Source organism: Ascidiella aspersa, chromosome 9 (genome assembly GCF_963924565.1).
Source record: "Ascidiella aspersa chromosome 9, kaAscAspe10.2, whole genome shotgun sequence".
Classification (NCBI taxonomy): Eukaryota; Metazoa; Chordata; class Ascidiacea; order Phlebobranchia; family Ascidiidae; genus Ascidiella; species Ascidiella aspersa.
Window position 1 is genome coordinate 5,395,795 of NC_139455.1, and position 15,502 is coordinate 5,411,296.

The 15,502-nt window shown below is 35.4% G+C and overlaps 2 protein-coding genes across 2 annotated transcripts in view; both read left to right on the forward strand.

The window, feature by feature from the left end:
• The first annotated feature begins 741 nt into the window (after positions 1–741).
• LOC146132038 (uncharacterized) lies at positions 742–8,227 on the forward strand. The gene is made up of 8 exons (XM_083397188.1): positions 742–913; positions 1,774–1,960; positions 2,636–2,823; positions 3,222–3,452; positions 3,762–3,900; positions 4,457–4,599; positions 7,150–7,460; positions 7,898–8,227. Exons 1-8 carry the CDS (start codon positions 742–744, stop codon positions 8,225–8,227), a joined length of 1,701 nt encoding a protein of 566 aa, XP_083253314.1.
• A 1,967-nt stretch (positions 8,228–10,194) lies between these two features.
• Positions 10,195–15,502, forward strand: part of LOC146132039 (WD repeat-containing protein 46-like) — a 65,615-nt gene continuing 60,307 nt past the window's right edge. The window contains exons 1-6 of the mRNA XM_083397189.1: positions 10,195–10,257; positions 10,795–10,853; positions 12,900–12,922; positions 13,122–13,206; positions 13,695–13,844; positions 14,291–14,395. Of these exons, the coding sequence (XP_083253315.1) occupies positions 10,195–10,257; positions 10,795–10,853; positions 12,900–12,922; positions 13,122–13,206; positions 13,695–13,844; positions 14,291–14,395 (485 nt within the window). The remainder of the gene's footprint in view (positions 10,258–10,794; positions 10,854–12,899; positions 12,923–13,121; positions 13,207–13,694; positions 13,845–14,290; positions 14,396–15,502) is intronic.

Sequence of the window (15,502 nt, forward strand, 5' to 3'; positions counted from 1 at the left end):
CGATTTACTCGACCTTTTTGGCTTTGCAATTTTAACCACGCTTGTTATCTAGTTTAGCAAAAAAACTTCAGGACCACATTTTAAGGAAAACGGCAATCATTGACTAAGGGAGGGGTGGGCAACCTGCGGCCCTTTTCCATTTTTTGTGCGGCCCTTCACCTTCTTCCAGCTATTTTTTCCCAAAATAAGGCTATTTGAGTGTGCACCATGTTGAAACTTTGCTTTTTCAGTTTCCTGTTTGAAGTGCGATGTTACCTATAGGCTACAACGCTACATTAATGCAGTTGAACTCGAATGGGAAGCGTCTCTTACAAAACAATCTTTATTCATAAAGTTTTACTTGTGTCACGTTGTTAAGATAAAGAATTGTTTTGCAACAATTACTCGTGTTTTTGTAGTAAAAGCTGAAAGTATGAATAAGTGTTTATTTGATGTGCGGCCCTCCTGTAAGCATTACATTTCCTAACTGACCCTTGTGTTAAAAAGGTTGCCCATGACTGACTTAGGGGAACTCCCAGATACTTTAAAAAAAATTCACATGTTGTTTATTTTGCTAAATTGCATGATCTAATTTAAAATACTTTGAAATACTGCAGGAACGTGGGAATTCCTTAGCCCCATTTTTCCGTGCTGTATTTACTTTTTAACCCAGAAAAGCTAACTATGCGATAGATGCTGTATTTAAAAAATGATCTATTTTTCCTTTAGCTTAACGTAAATAGAAGTTGCACATCATTAAAAATGGCAGCATTTGCATCCAAATCTCTTGTGCGATGTGAAAATGCATGCGTCGCTTCAAGTCAAGAACAGGCCACCGATATTGGGGTGGAAATCTTAAGAAAGGGTGGCAACGCTGCGGACAGTGCAGTTGCAGTAGCTGCAGCTCTCAATGTCCTCGAACCATGTTCAACAGGTAACTAAGATTCAGGGCGCTGACCACTAGCCTATAAATCCATATTTTCGTCCGGTGGTTTATATTGCTAACAATAGTTGGGGTATATTGCTAACAATATTTGGGGTATATTGCTAACAATATTTGGGGTAGGGTGAGAGTTAGCTATTGGGTTTGGGTTGCTCAAGTATTATTATTACATTTATTCTTGAATATTTATGCCTTCCTTGCAATTTCAACTGTGACAAGTCGTTTAGTTAGTGTTAAAATAAATGTTGTAGGATTCTAGACCAGCGCCAGATTCAATTTGTTATGTTGATGTACTGTTATCTTCAAATCACTTGGTTAAGAATCAGGTAACTATAAGGTGTCAATTTGAATAATCATACGGCCTTTTACAGAGTAACCAGAATTACAGAAGCAAGACAAAGAGAACAAACTCTTCGAAAAGGGCTTACCATACCAAAACACTGCATGCAATTTTCTTTAAAACAAATGTTGTAAACAAGTCTTTTTTGAAATACCTTATTTACCAGTTAGTTCTATCCTGAGTAATATTTTAATTAGCAAACAACAAAAATGTTACATGTAACAAGCAAACTATTATACGAGCAGAAACTAAGCAAATTTACCAAAATTTAATCAGTGAAAAGACCTGGTCAAGTCATTTTGCCCAAAATAATGAAGTCAAGTCATTAACAAATTAATTTAAATTAACTTACGCCATACAACTGGAAAATTCTTAAATTATATTTAAAATATTTTTATTTATCAACTCTGATGGCTAACACTTATCATAAAAGCCCCTGGTACTATGTATGGATTAAGGTTGTGTTTCGATACAAATTTCTAAAAATTCCTAAAATAGTTATTATTTGTAGGTTTGGGTGGTGATGCTTTCTGTCTGTTTTACGACGCAAAAACCAAAACGGTTAAAGGCATCAATGCGAGCGGTTGTGCTCCACAAGGTTTAACCCTCGCAGCTCTGCAAGAGATGGGTTACAGCGAAAACAAGAAGCCCCATCATGAAAGTCCGCTCTTTGTAACTGTCCCGGGCACTTGTGCAGGGTAAATAAATTGCTGACTACTTTTCTGTGTTTTACTCTCACCTAGTCAAAACCTTTAAATGTCTTTTAATTTTTTAATTGAAAAGTCTTAAAAAAATCCCATGCTTTTCCAAAAGTTGTTGAATAGTCTGTGAATTTATTTTATTTCCTGTTTAAGTTATGTGTTTTTAAAGTGCCGTTAAATAATTGTTTGTCAACTATTTTTAAATGTGTTTACCATGGCATTTAAACTGTTTTGTGATTCAATAATATTTAAAAAAAAAACAGCAAGTGCAATTTGGTCTTATGTCTTTGAAGTGTGAAAAACTACAAATTTTCTTTAAAAAGTTCTTGAATGTCTTTCATTTTTTTCATAACATTTTGTGGCACCTGTGATGTAAAACTTTGGCATTAATACGAAAATATTTATTAAATTAAATCAGACCATTTGTTGCTATTATCGAGTGAAATTTTGTGTCAATTTTGCTTTCATTTTGTTTAAACTCTTTTGCTACTTTCTGCTCTTTTTAAAATTGACAAAACAACTAAATTATTGTTTCTTTTCTTTCAGCTGAAAAATAAAACTGTCAAAGTATCCCCCTCAAACTTTTTCTGTAACATTACTAAATAACAATCCCATCTTGCCTAAAACAAGAAGGGTTGTAAAAAATCTAAAAAAATGTTAAATTTTCCACAGCTGGGTGGACTGTGTTCAATCTTTTGGAAGCGGCAAGCTGTCAATGAAAGAAATATTGCAGCCTTCAATCAACTTGGCTAGGGAGGGCTTTAAAATGACCAGCCCCATTACTGCGCATCATTGGAATCAGTCCACAGAGACTCTATGCAAATCTTCCAATCTGTATGGAAAGGAGATGCTAATTCAAGGTGTGATAATTTAGTAGAATAAAAAACTAAAATATTGTAAAATTGATAAAAAAACGATACATGAATTGAAGAATGAATGGCATTTAAAAATTTAACAAATTTATTTTGACTATTATAGAAGTTTCACCTTTCAATTACCATGTTGGTTATAAAATATGACTTGCAATTAATTGTGAAACAACACAAAAATTGCAGAATAAATGACATATAAATATCATTTCAAATTTTTATTTGTTGATATTTTTATATTTTCTTTGTTGAAGAAAATCACTAAGTTGGTTAAAGAATAATTATTTGGTAATGTATACTACTTTAACTGATATTTTGTAAATCAATACAATATCCATGCAAATCAGTAGTTTATGCTTTCAAATCAACGTTTAAAACTCATACATCAGATGATAATGGTGAATCATTTCACACCCCATCTTTGGGTGAAACTTTCAAAAACCCCGGTTTGGCAAATGTGATGGAAACGATCGCTGAACATGGAAAGGATGGATTCTACAAGGGTTGGGTGGCCGAATCAATTGTCGACACACTAAAACCAATGGGTGGATTACTGACTCTGCAAGATTTGGAAAACTTTTCCGCCCAAATGGTGGAACCAATCAGCATCGACTATAAAGGTACCAGGTTGCATTTTTTTATAAAAAATAACCGGAGTTAAATACCCCATGTCTTTTTGGGCTTTGATATTTTTTACATCATATGAGGAAATTTTGTTTTTCAATGTTTTTTAAGGAAGGTAGATATTGTTTACTTTTTATAAGGGGCACCACATGATTGTAAAATGCCCCGAAGGGCCCACATTTTGGCAATTTTGTGTAGGATCAGAGTAATCTGTCTTGAACGAAACTTCTTTATTAGTACTCCTCGGATTTTTTACAAGTGGCTTATTTTTATTGAAGTGCTAATTGTAAGTTTTGTTTTTCAAGGTTACAGATTGTGGGAAATGCCACCAAACAGCCAGGGAATAGTTGCACTGGAGGCTTTGAACATTTTAAAAAACATAGATTTCTCTACACTTCAGCATAACAGTACAAGCTACTTACATACCCTGACGGAGGCATTCAGGTGATGTATTTCAATCACTCTTGTATTCCGAGAGCAAACTTTCCTTTATTGATTTAAAAAAAATATTCAATTTAAAAGTAAAAAATCATTTTATTCCATATTTAGTTCATGGGTTGGCAAACTATGGCGGGCTAGATCCGGTCCGCCAACGCAAATCATCCGGGCCGACTTATTTTGCAAACTGGGCTCGAGGCTATTCCTCATATTTTTGATTGGCTATTTCTAATGGATAAAAGCAGAATATTTTTTTGCTTTGCGCACTAATTGCTCCTGCATCGAGTGTAACATGTAGTTAGACCCCTTTTCATTTACAAAATATCCTAGTTTTATCCTTTATTTGTTGTGGTTGTTTAGTCTATACACATTTAAAAATAACGGTCTGTTAAGACTTTTCTGAGTTTCTTTTTGGCTCATGACTAGAAAATGGTTGCCCACCCTGTTTTAGTTCAATGTTTCGTTGTTTTTAACCTGTTAAATGCTATGTAGAACGAGTAACATGTAATGTTTTTTTTTAAACTGGTTAACTCCGGAATTACTGATCGGTTGTCCTTTTTAGGTTAAGTTTTGCCGATGCGATGAAGTTCTGTGGCGATCCGCAATTCTCATCTCCACCGCTTGAAACCTTGCTTGATCCCAAGTACGGCAAACTACTGGCTGGTAGAATCAATCCTGAAAAGGCACTGGATGAAATAGAGTTAGGTTTGTAGTTGTGATTTCAAAAAGTAAAGACAACTTTTTGTTTACTAAATTATTTAGAATATATATACAACTGATTTGTTTTTTAGTTAAGTTATTGGACGAGTTTACCAATTTTAATGGTTTAAGGTTCAATTTTTATAACAAGAAGTTGACGTGGAATTGACTTTCTCTAATTATAACTTGAAAAAAACTTGACTTGGTATATATTTAAAAAGATTCACTTTGACATAAAGTTTTTTTACAAATGACGTGACTTGAACTTAAGTTTTTACAAGTGGTTTGACTGGGCTGAAGCTATTTCAAAATGACTTGTTTACAACAATGCTTACAGCTGTGGCTTCATGGCCCTCACAACTTATTTCCCAAAACAGTTAGATTGCTGATATAGGTTATTGCGGTTAATGAATAATGAGTGTTCTAGTACAACGCATCCTGTCTGACTCCAAAACGGTTGCACGCCTCACTCGTAAAGTCAACCAACATAGACAATGACTGGTGTACTTGAACAAATCTGCTTTTTCACAGGGCATAATTATATTAGTTAAGCTAATTTTTACGGCAAAGGTCGAATGCGTTTTAGTTAAAAAAATGTTTGTTGCCAATTTGCAGTTATTTTAGGCCGCCCAACAGAACTTAACACAAAGAAAATCATAACATCAGCAGGCAGCAGTTAGATCATTGCCTGGAAAACATCGTAAGTGACACGACCAAAGCCTTTTACAAGCCCGATCACAGTTTCGCAGACACTTGTAAAGACATTGGTCACGGCTTCTAGAAACGGACGGTGATTGGCCAGCTTGTAGATGACGTAGCCTGCTGCTGCCGCTACAAATATGTGCGACGGGTTTGCTGAGGCCCAACCAATAGAATCGGTTACAACTTTTGTCGCCGCGTCGAGAAACTTCTTGTGTTTGCCAAGCTGGTAGATGACGTAAGTAAATCCCCCAGCAATCAGAATTATTGGAACTACGTTCAAAACAGCCTTGAACATTTCAGGACCGCTTTCGAAGTAAAGGCACTTTCTATCGCTATAGATAAAGACTTTAACCACTTGGTTTGGGTTTGCAGCTGGTTGGTTGTTCTGTTGCTCCTGGGAGTTTTCACCTTTTTTGCTTAAAGGGTTGTCGTCCTGCTTCTGAGAGTTTTCATTTTCCTCATCCAATAGGTTTTCGCCCTGCTGCTTGGAGTTTTCACCATCCTCACTTAAAGGGTTTTCGTCTGGTTTCTTAAAGTTTTCATCTTTTTCGTTTGATAGGTTGTTGTCCATCTTAGTTTACTGTTTTATCTTAAATTCGGCAGATGTAGTACTGACTGAAACACAAAATCAAATTATGAGAAACACAAAAAAACTTAAAGCAGGGACAAAGTAAAATGGCTTCTGCCCCAGCTAATTAAATTGCTGATCAACAACATACATTTTTTGCGATTAATGTAAGCAATTTGACTGTTTTATCGGGAAATTTCAAAACCTCTAAGGATAGAGGTGTTGTTTTCGCTCAAAGCATGTCGTTCCCGGTTTACATTATATAGAAGAAGCCTATTGGTCTCGACAAACAGACCAACTTAATGACACTACACAATGTTCGAAAACCAAGCACTGCAACATATTGATAAAATGCCTAACCGATTATTGCCTGTATCTTAAAATGTAGTTGACATTGTCTCTAATTAAACGCAGTTAATCGCTAAATATGCGCAAAAAACAAGAACACTGTATACTGTACAAATAGCAGTTTTTTAAGGTATAACATACAGACTGCTCCGAAATTAGGGGATTTGAAGTATTTTATCTAAGTCTTTAAAAAAGTAACCATGTTGGACTATATTTTAGGAGACCGTTGGAGAAATGACCGTTTCTGTTACTCAAAACTCCCTAAAAGACACTGCAAGCAACCAATCACCTACTTTTAACGAGAGAATATAATTGGTTTTGTAAAAGCCGACTTAATACTAAATAAAACTTAACTGCGATTGTACGCTGTTCAACACAACATTTTCAACAGTATGACACGTCTAAACTGCGATAGACTCAAAACATCCTATGCATATTAAGCCGAATGACCTTGCCTGTTGTTCTATGGACCTGTAATCACACAATGCAACAGATACAGAAGAAGTGGTGCTTTTTTATCGGGGAATCCCGCTTGGGCTTTCTACTTTAGACAATTAATTGGACAAATTGAAGCAGTGGTTCCGGAACTGTCTGTCGCGACATCGAAGACAGTCGCAAGGGCGCAGTCTATGACAAGCGTGTTTATGGCATTTGATTTAGTTAATCAATCGTGTTTATGTCTTTATCAATATTATGATTGTATGTCACAAACCAGTCCAACCTGATCAGTGATCAATGATCATAGCTGATTTACTCTGGGCTTAAGGAAATTTATAGTCCACTAAGTTTTTGTAGTGCAGTGCTTTTTGGCTTTGCAATTCATTATCAAATTTCCCATCTATTTTAACACTTGTGCTATTTTAAAGTTACGTTCCCTAAAACGTCCTTATTAAATTATGACCTAAGGATGTAAATTAAACAAAAATTGACATTCGCAGACAATTCCGTATGCAGTCTGGGCGACACCGTCTACTTCACAACGGCCGATTCCGACGGCAACTTCTGTTCCTTCATCAACAGCAACTACATGGGCTTCGGCACCGGCATAGTGCCCAAGGGCTGCGGCTTCACCCTGCAAAACAGGGGATTTAACTTCAGTCTGAAGCCAGGACACCCTAACAGCTGCGAACCCGGCAAGCGACCTTTCCACACTATCATACCTGCGATGCTGACCGATTGTAATAGTGGAGAGCTCGTGATGTCGTATGGTGTGATGGGAGGCTTCATGCAGCCACAAGGCCATGTGCAGGTAGGTGTTCAATAATGTTTTTAAATTTTTTAAATAAATCCGATCTGCTTTTCAAAACTACTTTTTGATGAGTTTTCCAATTTAATTCAAAACCAAAAGTAGACCCTTAGAGAGATATTTTTTAAATAATCAAAACTGATATAACCTAAACATCGCCAATCAACTAAAGATAACGACAATGCAAAGCTCAATCAGTCAAAAAAACTCGAGCTCTACAGATATGCATCAAAACCGAGCGCGTCCACTGCTCGAAATGCGCGCGCGAGTGCAAAAAAGCAGCAGAACAACCTTCGGATCGCGGGCTTTTGATAGGAAGCTAATCGTATCGTCGTTGTCACGTGTTCGCTTATTAAACTCTGTAATTTCAATAAACGCTCTTTACGCTTTCAAATTGCATGAACGTGACTGCCTTTGACTGACTGGTTTAAATTCCAAAGGTGCTTCTCAACATGCTCGAGTACGGCATGGACCCACAGCAGGCCCTGGAAGCCCCACGCCTTCTTACCGGCGCCGGTCACGCCGGATGCACCGGGGAGGTCAACCTGGAACTTGGGGTTTCCCCCGACGTGGTGGGGGCCCTGCGTACCCTGGGGCACAACGCGAAGGGGCCGATCGGGGGCTTCGAGCGATCGCTTTTCGGCCGTGGCCAGATTATTGCCAGGAAGCCGTTTTGGAAGAAAGGCGAATCTGATGATTCTGGTGCTGACGATGGAGGCCTGTGGGCTGGCTCCGACTGCCGCGCTGATGGAAAAGCCGCCGGTTTTTGATAATATTTGGTGTGTGTTTTTTACCGCAGGGATTTCACAAGAAACTGGGATTTTTGCAATTTATTTTTTATTAGTCGTCTTTAAAATACGAACCCAAGGGTTTTTGTGTGTCAAAATTTTATCTGGTCTATTTTTACAGTTGAACAGTAATATTTTGTGGTAAGCCATAGAAGTGTTGTTAAATTGAAACATTTTTAGGCAAATTTTATATACAACTGCTTACTAGATATTGCGCTCAAGATTTCTCGCGAATCACCACTAACGCCACTGTTACCTGTATTTAGGACTAATTTTCCTATGCATTTTTAATTGTTGTTTCACGTTGCTTTTTTATTTGTTGCCCCGTTCCTTTTGGTTGATCTTTATTATCGCAAAGTTTTATGAAAGTTGTCCAAACGAATACTTTTTGTGAAACGTCTTTGTTTTTTTTACCGAACCAGGAGGCAAGTACATATTCTTCAATAACATAAACTACCTGAATATGTTTTTTAGGTATAATATACTCAGTTAAAATATGTAGCTATTAAAAGTTAGCTTCGTTTATTTCAATTTGACCCATAATAATATCGAACTAATATAATTTAAATATTACCACCAGATAGTACGAAGATACCGTTTCTCCAAACATTCTTTTTTGGGGATTGACATAAATCCTAAGTATGGATATTTCGTCAGCCCTTAACATAGCTTAGCATAAATCAGATTGTTTTTAAGTAAGACACCAGGTAAAAATGTATTTTTAGCAGGGAGTCGAACCGTTCGACTTTTCCGGTTCGGTTCGGGTTCAAGATTTTTTTCGGAATCCGGTTTCGGTTTGGAGCAATTTAAAAGTTCCGATTCAACAATCGTTATTTCAAAACCGGTTCGGATACAATACAAGTTGCGTTAAATCTAAAAATATGGGTCAATAAAAGTAGAGAATAATCTTTGAATTGTAAGTCATTTAATCTAAGTTACTTGACGTATTAAAAAAACAGCAACTCATTATTGAAATATCTGAAAAATAAAAATCAACGTTTTATTTAATTAATATTCCCATTTTTTTCATAAAAGTTCGAACATAACATAACTTGACTCACAAGCTGTGACGTCATGCTGGAGTGAACCGCCTTTTTGGCAGGCTCGGGTACGGTTCAAATTCAGGTTCTTTCAAAATATTCGGTTCAGTTGAGGTTCGGCTCCTTAAAATCTAACGAAGAACGGTTCAGGTTCGGAAAAAATTAAAAAAAAAAAATGGACCCAAAACCGGTTTATAAAGTTCTGGTTCGGTTTCGGTTCGACTCCCTGATTTTTAGTCAAACTTTTTAGAACGACAAAAGTGTGCTAAACGATAAATTCCGTGCTAATAGCAATGCGAAACTTGCCGGTGTATCTCTTCTATGAATAATATTATCATTGGCTGGTATCTAGACGAATCTTTACAAACGTTTGTACAAAATTCAGTAAAAATTAGGCTTAAACCAGCGCTTTCCAACAGGTGCGCCATGAAAAGTTGCCTGGTGCGTCGCGGATAAAATATTATAAAATATACATTTTTTGAACTTTCTTTCGGTGAGCTCGTTTATGCCAAAGTCATTTTAAGATATGCAACTATGAACTATGAAGACTATACAATAAAACTTGCGATTCACAAAAATACTTCCAATGGAGCAACCAAAATTTTTCGCGGTTGCTTGGCTCTAAGATACACTGACGTATTTTTAGAGCTATGCGCTTTAACAAATTAGGAAACACAGTCTTTTTTGCACATTTTTTCAAATATTTAAATAGTATTTAGTTTTTTTATTTGCGATATCAATATTTTAAAATAAAAGAAATTTACAAACTGGGGAAATACCCAATTTCATAGAAGCAACACGTGGGTCAGCGAAGCGTAACGTTTGGTTCAGACAATTGATGTGTGTTTATATTTACAAGTTTAACAGGGAATAATCATATCTTTACATTAAAGTAAAAAGAAAACAATAATGTCTACCAGATATTATAAAAAGCAAAATCAAAATCAGCCCAACAAGGACCAAAGCAAGAAGGTAAATAATACGGGCACAACATATTAGAATATGATATTGTGTTCAGGTGTTACGTTAACGTGTTTTACTGTTTAAAGTATTACAAAGGCTATATAGGCACACGATAGTTTTTTCCCAAAAGTCAAATATATACCACATTTTTCCATACTTTGCATAGAGTTGCCAATAAGTTTTCAAAACTTTGAAAGCCCTTAATTGGGCTTGATTTAAGTTGCATATCAAAAATCTTTAAAAAAAACCTGTGTTTTTTGATAACTTTGTGAAAAGTTTTGTTTATTTCATGTCCAGCTTAAGATAAATGTTTAGAAAGTGCTTTCTGAAATTCAATTTAGAACCTTTTTGGTATTTTATACTGTTGTTTTCAATTTAAATTAAAATAAAAACAGTTTTGACGCTGGTCTAAAATACTACCATGGCTGTAAAACAAATATTAAAATAACTCATAATACTTGGGTTTGGGTGAGGATGGGTGAAGTATTATTATTTAATAACATTGCTACACCTATACCCACACCCAAACAATGTTTGTTGTGCTAGGATTTTGGACCAGCGCCATATTCTGTTGCAACCCTGGTGAAGTCTGCATTATGTGGCAGGTGCACACCTGATGAATACACAAGCTGTGTGCACTTTAGACTTTTTGTGCAACCTGTTACCCAATTTTTTTAGTTCATCTGCTATAATTTCCAGCTGTTACGTTGTTATGTTTCATATGTGGTTTGTTTGGGGATTTTATTGTAAATTTTTCTAAAACAGTTTTTTACTTTGACATATATATATACGAAAATGAAAATAATCAATATACCAGGTGTCGGCAACCTTTCGTATACAGTGTGCCAGTTTATGAATAATTTTCAAATATAAACAACTCGCGTGCCGAACATTTTTCTAAGTATGGTTTTGCACTGGCAAACAGGGATGTGGAGTCGGTTAAAAACAACCCGAGTCCACTCCGGCCAAATGTGCGTCGAGTCCCGAGTTCGGTTCCGACACTACAGCCTGTATTTTACCCATTTACGTAACTAAAATAAGATGGATATTCATCCATCCAATCATAGGGATCATGGAAAATATACCACCATATGCTATTACAATTTACAGTTTGCTTACTTCGGTCTCTGGTAGTTTTACTTAGTCTTTCTCGAGGCCCATGTCCGACTCTGTAGCCCTGCTGTGATCTCACATCTATTTTACGAATGATCTGACGTTAAATTCTGTAGCTTTAAAGGTACCCTAACCCTGCTGAAAAAAAACGAACTGTCACGAACACAAGCCCGCTATTTTGGAATATACTTCAACACTTTTTAGCCGATACCTAGAAGTGTTAACTACCAGTTTCGCTTTTGGCTTGGTTTCTCAGTCGCACAAAAACACACGTGTGCTTACTTTTAATGTAGAATGGCGAGTTTAAAGCAGTAAACATCATGCCAATTTTAGGGCATTGTAACGTAATATGAAAGGTTAGTCGTAAACAACAAGTTTAACGCCCACAAAAAATAATGTTAAATACAACAGTTAACCCACTAATTTGTGACACGAACACTTCCAAATCATTTGGCGTGCCCTGACCACTTTTGGCACGCGTGCCAGGGGTTGCCGACCCCTGCAATAGACCTTCTTTCTTTTAAAAAGTTTATCTTGTTTCCTTTTTATTTGATTAAATTATTATATATATCTTTAAAATGGTCAAAATATATGGTTTATGTACACTACAGTTTTACCAATTATTATATTAAACTTAGGTTAGATAAAACATATCTTAACTAGGCATCTGAAAAGTTATGTAGTGTATAATTTAATTTGTGAAAAGGGTATGTTTTGTAATTTAAATCTAAAACAATATAGTAACAATTATATGCGAAATACTTTATAGCTGCAACTTAGTAGACATTTACTGTACTGTCAAAAAGGGTGTTTACTTTATATTTTTCACTTGTTCAATTGTATTATATCCATGAATACTTTATTTTTGTTGTAGAGTATGGTTTCAATATTTCTACAGTACAGCTAAGAACTGTTTCAATCAGTTTTTGTTAATGTGTGATTTGAATCCTTTTATATGAAAAAACACATGCTTTTCAGCCAGTCTGCATTTTGAGGCAAATGAACAGTGTACACCCCATATTTTTTAAGGAAAATGATGTGCGCAATTAAATTATAATAATATACATTACAATTGCAGAAAAAAGGTTAGGTTCATTATTGGGTATATGAAAACATTTCAGTAATTTTTTTTATAGGGTTTAGTTGGAAATATGTAAATGAATAATTTTTTTTACTATAAGAATTATTAAAAACTATTTTTTGTAGGATCCTTATGATGGCCCGGCACCCATACCAGAAGAGAAAAAGCAAGTACATGAAAGAGGAAAGACATATAAAACAACAGGCATATTAAACAAAAAGCTAAAAGGTATGTAAAATGTCTTTGTTGTACTGTTTTTTACGTATAAGGGTCAAAATGCTACCGGAAGCGTAAATATGCAAGTAGATGCAAGAGGAAAGACATAAAGTAACAGGCAAATTAAACGAATGCTTAAAAGGCAATAAAATTGTGTTGTTAAATTATTTAAGGTTAAAATTCCTGTATAAAATAAAATGCAATTTAATGAAGGAGGAAATATATAAATATAAAACAAAAGGCTATTAAACAAAAAGCTAAAAGGTATTTGAAATGTCTTTGGTATACTGTTTTAAGGTTGAGAGTTAAATTTATTTTTATATTATTTAGTTTAAAAATGTTGTAATTCTCGTAGTTAGTTTAAATACTGTGTCATAACTCATAACAATTAACTAGATATATAAAGTGTGAAAAATTTTAATACTTGAGAATAAGATAATCAAAAGCCTTAATATGTTTACAGGTAATCTCAAGTCCACAGAGAAAAAGTACAGCAAAGCAATAAAGCAAGCAGCAAGATATGAGCTGCTGCTAACAGAGGAAGCTGGGTAAGAACTTTCTAGAATTCACAAAGATGTGTTTAAACAACTATTAAAAGCTTGTGTGGATTTCACGGGCACTTTTGTGGAAAATAATGTCCTTGAAATAATTTCGACAAACCTTTACCAACTATGCACATACCCTTATTCATTTATATAAATATTTTTTTCATTTTAGAAGAGTAATAAATTAAAACATTTTGTGTCATGAACATGAAAAAAACTGTGTTTTGCAGCTTCATACAATGAATTAAGTTACTTTAATAATTCTTTACATGAAGATATTTATTTAAAAATGTTTTGATTAGAGTCTCAATGATTTGATTATTAATACAAACTCCTGCCATATATATTAGTCTTGCATGTAAAGTATAGTCAAACTCTCCAATAAGAAGCACATGATGTGTGATGAAATATTCTGTGACGATAGACAATACTAGACCCAAAAGTAAAACAAGTTGATGTACACTTTTTAGCATCTAAAATTTATCTCTCAGGTTTATCGAAACTGGAGATGGAGAAGAATCGTGGCAGATTGAGCAGCGTGACATTGCTGATGCGGCCGATATTGCAAGCGCAAGCAAGTTCTTTGAACTGAACCTCGACCAGTTCGGACCTTATCGCTTGGACTATACAAGAAATGGAAGGTAATGTTGCTGAATAGTAGTATTAACAAAGACTGGGGACTTGAAACCTAAAGCTTCAAAGCCAATAATTTTGACCCTGGGCCATTTTTATGTTTGTGGAGCTGGGGCCACTTTTTTATCAGCTTGAAAATATTTTAAGTTTCTTAAATTAAAACTAGTAAAATTTTGTGTGGCAAATGTAACTTAATTTAGTCTGTGCTAAAAAAAACCTTTGAAAATGATTCAGGGCTTAAGCCGGAGCCAATGCTATTTTACTGTGGCTAAAATCCCTGTTATTGACAGTGTTAAACTAAAAGTTCGAATTTCAAATAAAAAAATAGTTTGTTTTTGTTTAAAACATAATGTTTAGTTGCTGAACCTTAAAACAACAGTTTCACAACTTAATTTTAGTTATCATCAGATGTGTGTGTCTAGATGCCTTTCCTAACTGCAACGTTAAATTCTAGACACTTGCTGCTTGCCGGGCACAGAGGACATGTCGCCGCATTTGACTGGGTCAGCAAGAAGCTGATGTGCGAGATGAATGTCATGGAGGCGGTTAATGATGCCAAGTAAGTTTTGTAGTTTATTCACTGATTGTATCACAATTTGTATGCCTCTTGTTTCCGTCCTTTTGATACCAGTTACACGAAATTCTCAGGATTATTTACTTGTTTAAGGAGAACACGTTCATGGATTTGTACAGCAATTTTAATTTATCTTGTCTGATCAGGGTGTGTAAATTTTTATAGATGATAAACAAAGGAAAGCGAAAGTACGCTGTAAATAATAGTTGATGTGTCTAGCAGCGGACTGACAATATTCAGCTCTTCCAAAATTATGATTGAAAAACAGAACAAAATTTTGTGTAAGGAGCACGTTAGTAGTTCAGGCGTTGTATGCGTCCTATTTCTGTTCCTTTTATACTAGTTACACGGAATTCTCAGGAATAATTAACTGGGTTAAATGTAAATGTTCATACTTTTGTACAGCAATTTGTAGTCGTCTTGTCTGGTTAGGGTGTATAAATTTTGGTAAATTTTGCAAACAAAGAAAAACGGAAGTAAACGGAAAATAGTAGTGGATGTGTCTAGCAACTGACCAAAAATAATCACGACAGAATGTCTGATCACTGAAGATATCAGCATTTAAAACTTTTTACTTTACCTGTCACGACTTTCCAAGGTCGAAGTGCCTCAGTCATATACTAAAATTAGGCAAAGCATAGGTGTTCAGCAACTGTATGTTTCTGTTGAAAGCAGGGCTGCCGAGTCGGTTCTTGACTCTTATTTAGAGGAGTCGGCCTTGGGACCCTAGTTTCAAAAGTGATTTGAAAAAATGTAAATTTTATAGATGGAATAGCATGTGTTACAATGTTTGCCAACCACGTATTTCGGGGAGATGAATTATACGACACCCCTAAGTGTGGACTGCTTAAGGACTACTTAATACAGGCTGTTTAGAGTCGGAGCCGCACTCAGGACTCGACCAAATAAGCACATTAGGCCGGAGTCAGCCTCAGTTTCATATTTATAACCGGAATAGGACTCTGGTTGTTTTAAACCGACTCCGCCACCATGTTTCGAAGTACAGCACTCTATATACAAATCCCTGTTTAAATTGTATATTAAACTGCCGCTAGGGGTCAGTAAACAGCAACTCAATTGTCTTTCAAACCT

Coding starts and splice junctions, on each gene's coding strand:
- LOC146132038 (XM_083397188.1), top strand. CDS start 742: ATGGCAGCATTTGCATCCAAATCTCTTGTGCGATGTGAAAATGCATGC. Junction 2,824..3,221: donor AAAGGAGATGCTAATTCAAG/GTGTGATAATTT, acceptor CTCATACATCAG/ATGATAATGGTGAATCATTT. Junction 4,600..7,149: donor ACTGGATGAAATAGAGTTAG/GTTTGTAGTTGT, acceptor TGACATTCGCAG/ACAATTCCGTATGCAGTCTG.